Source organism: Dendroctonus ponderosae, unplaced genomic scaffold (genome assembly GCF_020466585.1).
Source record: "Dendroctonus ponderosae isolate FM_Combo_2020 unplaced genomic scaffold, Dpon_F_20191213v2 Dpon_F_20191213_6, whole genome shotgun sequence".
NCBI lineage: Eukaryota > Metazoa > Arthropoda > Insecta > Coleoptera > Curculionidae > Dendroctonus > Dendroctonus ponderosae.
In genome coordinates, this window is record NW_026018814.1 from 11,134,148 (window position 1) to 11,137,139 (window position 2,992).

Here is a 2,992-nt window from a genome sequence, read left to right on the forward strand (position 1 = left end):
AAATGTCTGTGTCAGTGACACCAACCGAACTACTAACGACTGCTGCCAATATTGCTAATAGTAATTTTGGCAGCATTGTTCTTATTAGTTTTGAACGGTGAACCACAGAAATAGCAAAAAATAACTAATAAATATTTAAATTAACTTTGTTTTTTCATTATTTATCATGTAATTGGTAACTTGTTAAATTGATAAAAAATTCCGCTTTTTTAGAGTCATTTGGATTTTTATTTGCACCCAATGTTGTTTTCTTTGGTTTTTAGATAGTTCAAACAATTAAAATATTAAAACCAGATATATAAAAAAATAGTTAGATAAAAAATTAAATAATTAATATTATTTTCAACCAAAGAAAATTTATTTGGCTTACAAAAATTTTACATCAGCTAGAAAAAAATTAGGGACACTGATAAACATAAAGCTGTTTAGGATAATATTTACTGGAATTTGTTACAAAAGATACATTTACATGATATTAGTACAAATTTATATAACTATCTCTAACAATTCCAGTATTTGGCACGGAAATTTGTCTCCGCAGTCAGCCGATGGTTCAGATGCATGCGAATCCGAAAACTTTTCCATGTCTACTCGTTGAAAGGGTATTCTGGATGATTTTTAATCCTGAAAAATCATACGTTTATTAAACAGTTGCCTGGTCATTTAGTTCTATACAAAAAACCTGAAATAAATGCCGCAAAATTTAGCTACAGATTTACAATAAACTTTTTTTTGCAAATAATCGCTTTTTTCAACGTGTTTGTCGTCACTGCCTGTTAATAAATAATTTTATAATAAATAAATAAGTATTCTTATTACATTACTACGATTACAGTAAATCTGCTAGGAATTAGGAAGAAAACTTATTGCACTTTATTATGACATAAAAATAAATTAGGATTGACTAGAGCTTCGTTTCTGTCGAGCCCCTGAAAGTTTGAAAACGTTATTACTCCGAAACGCTTGCAAATATCGGAACAGTTGTAATGAAATTTTCGTTATCGTATCTAGAACTATCTTTCGAAATTTGGTGTAATAAAAAAATGTTAACCGCTAAAGCGATATGGAAGTGAAAATGTTAAAAATCTTCGGAGTGAAAGCGCGCCTTGAATCAGGTCGCTGTCGGTTCGAATTCCAATAGTGAGCAAGTTAAACAAAAATACGATAATGTTTAAAAATTTATCATATCAATTTTTTAAACATTCTTCAAATTTTACAAATTTTTAAACATTCTGTGGCTCAATTGGGGCTTGAGAGACTTTGAAAAAAGCAGCGTCATGTTTGAGTCGATTTTGCAACTCACAAAAAAAACACGCAAATCTTGAAGTTCTTTTTTAGAAAACTGCCAACATTTCCGTTTCATTTCCTTTCCCTTTCCTTCGATGGTTCACTTTGTAAAGGGCAAGTTAGTTCTCTATAGAATGATGTAAAAATTAGCGTTCTTGCCCATTTTGCTTCTAAGAAATGAAAAAAAAAACGGAACTGAAAACATGACATTTTGGCATAATCTTGCAACTAAAGTGTCTCATATTCAAACTTCGCGTTCTGGTTCAAAACTACTCGAATTCGCCGAAAACAAGCAGAATCTCTATCAAACGGGTGCTGGCCCTGCACCAACCCCTTCTTCCTCCACGATTCAGCTTAGTGATATATAGGACTTTGCCATTTTAATAGGCCCCAAAAATCTCTTAGTCGGCATCAAATGGCAAACGGCATGAAATTTCCCATCTAGGGTAATGGCGTACAATTTAATTGAAACAACCTCAATTTCGAAAATAATACCAGAAAATATAGAAGCAGAAATAAGAAACTGTTAATATTTAAAACAGATATTTAAAACAGCGTCAAAAAATGCATTTTTAGGCTGAAAATACTCCCTAAAAGAAAAAATGTTCTTGCATTTATTACCGGGCACTTTGGGAAACTACGTATACAATATATTATTATTAATTGCATTAAAGTAAACACTTATTATTATGCACTTACCCATTAAATATAAGGAAATCTAGTAATCGTGCCCCAGTATCCAAACCATTCATATCCACTAAGTCCTGTTCGTCTAATTTAAAATTAAAAATGTCCAAGTTTTGCCTAAGTCGTGCAGGATTGGTAGATTTTGGAATAGTGCTAATTCCTTTTTGCACCAGATGTCTCAGCAGAATCTGTGCATTTGATTTATTGTGTTTCTTTGCAAGTCTTTCCACCGTAGGATTATTCAGTATATTTGGCAATTCGATTCTAGAAAAAACATGTGGCTTTAATGCTGTTTAAAATCTGTTTTTATATACTTACTGCTTGCCAAGTTTATCGAAAAGCTTCTTCAGTCCGGGATTACCTAAAGGAGAATAGGCCGTAACAACAATGTTGTTCTTTTTACAAAAATCGACCAACTCATTTTGCTGAAAGTACGCATTCAATTCGATCTGCAGGGAAGATGGTGGAATTCTAGCGTTCTTCAGGATCCTGCTGATTTGGCAGATGTTAAAGTTTGAGAGACCAATAGACTTGGCAAGGCCCTTATCGACTTGTTCTTCCATTGCCTACCAATACGACAATAATTATTACCCATATTGCAGATTAATGGACTTAATCAAGGAAATTTTACCTTCCAGATCGCTAGATGATCGGTAGTCAAGTCTAAATCAATGTTTCCTTCGGGGGTCGTGGGGTGCAAATCTCCCTCAACATCCTTAAATCCAAACGGGGTATGCACCAAGTAAAGATCCACGTAGTCTAATTGAAGCAAATCCAAAGATCTCCTAATGTATTTTCGCACTCCTTCCGGACGCATTCCACCTGGAGGCAGTTTTGTTACTAGGAAAATGTCCTCACCTAAAATGTAGATTTTAGCAAGATTTATTAAATTGTAAAACTACAAAACTCACAGAAAAATTACTAACTATCTTAAGTCTAAGGGGGATTAATAAATTGAAGTACGTTCTCTGCTTTAACAATTTTATTCGAAATAATGTAAAATCGTGATATTTAAGTC

General features: G+C 33.1%; 1 protein-coding gene across 1 annotated transcript in view; it reads right to left on the bottom strand.

The window, feature by feature from the left end:
• Positions 1-420: 420 nt before the first annotated feature.
• The window catches only part of LOC109545183 (1,5-anhydro-D-fructose reductase), a 4,807-nt gene continuing 2,235 nt past the window's right edge, over positions 421-2,992 (bottom strand). Inside the window, exons 3-6 of the mRNA XM_019915724.2 lie at positions 2,606-2,832; positions 2,293-2,540; positions 1,987-2,238; positions 421-624 (exon numbers count right to left, since the gene is read on the bottom strand). Of these exons, the coding sequence (XP_019771283.1) occupies positions 588-624; positions 1,987-2,238; positions 2,293-2,540; positions 2,606-2,832 (764 nt within the window). The 3' untranslated portion in view covers positions 421-587. The remainder of the gene's footprint in view (positions 625-1,986; positions 2,239-2,292; positions 2,541-2,605; positions 2,833-2,992) is intronic.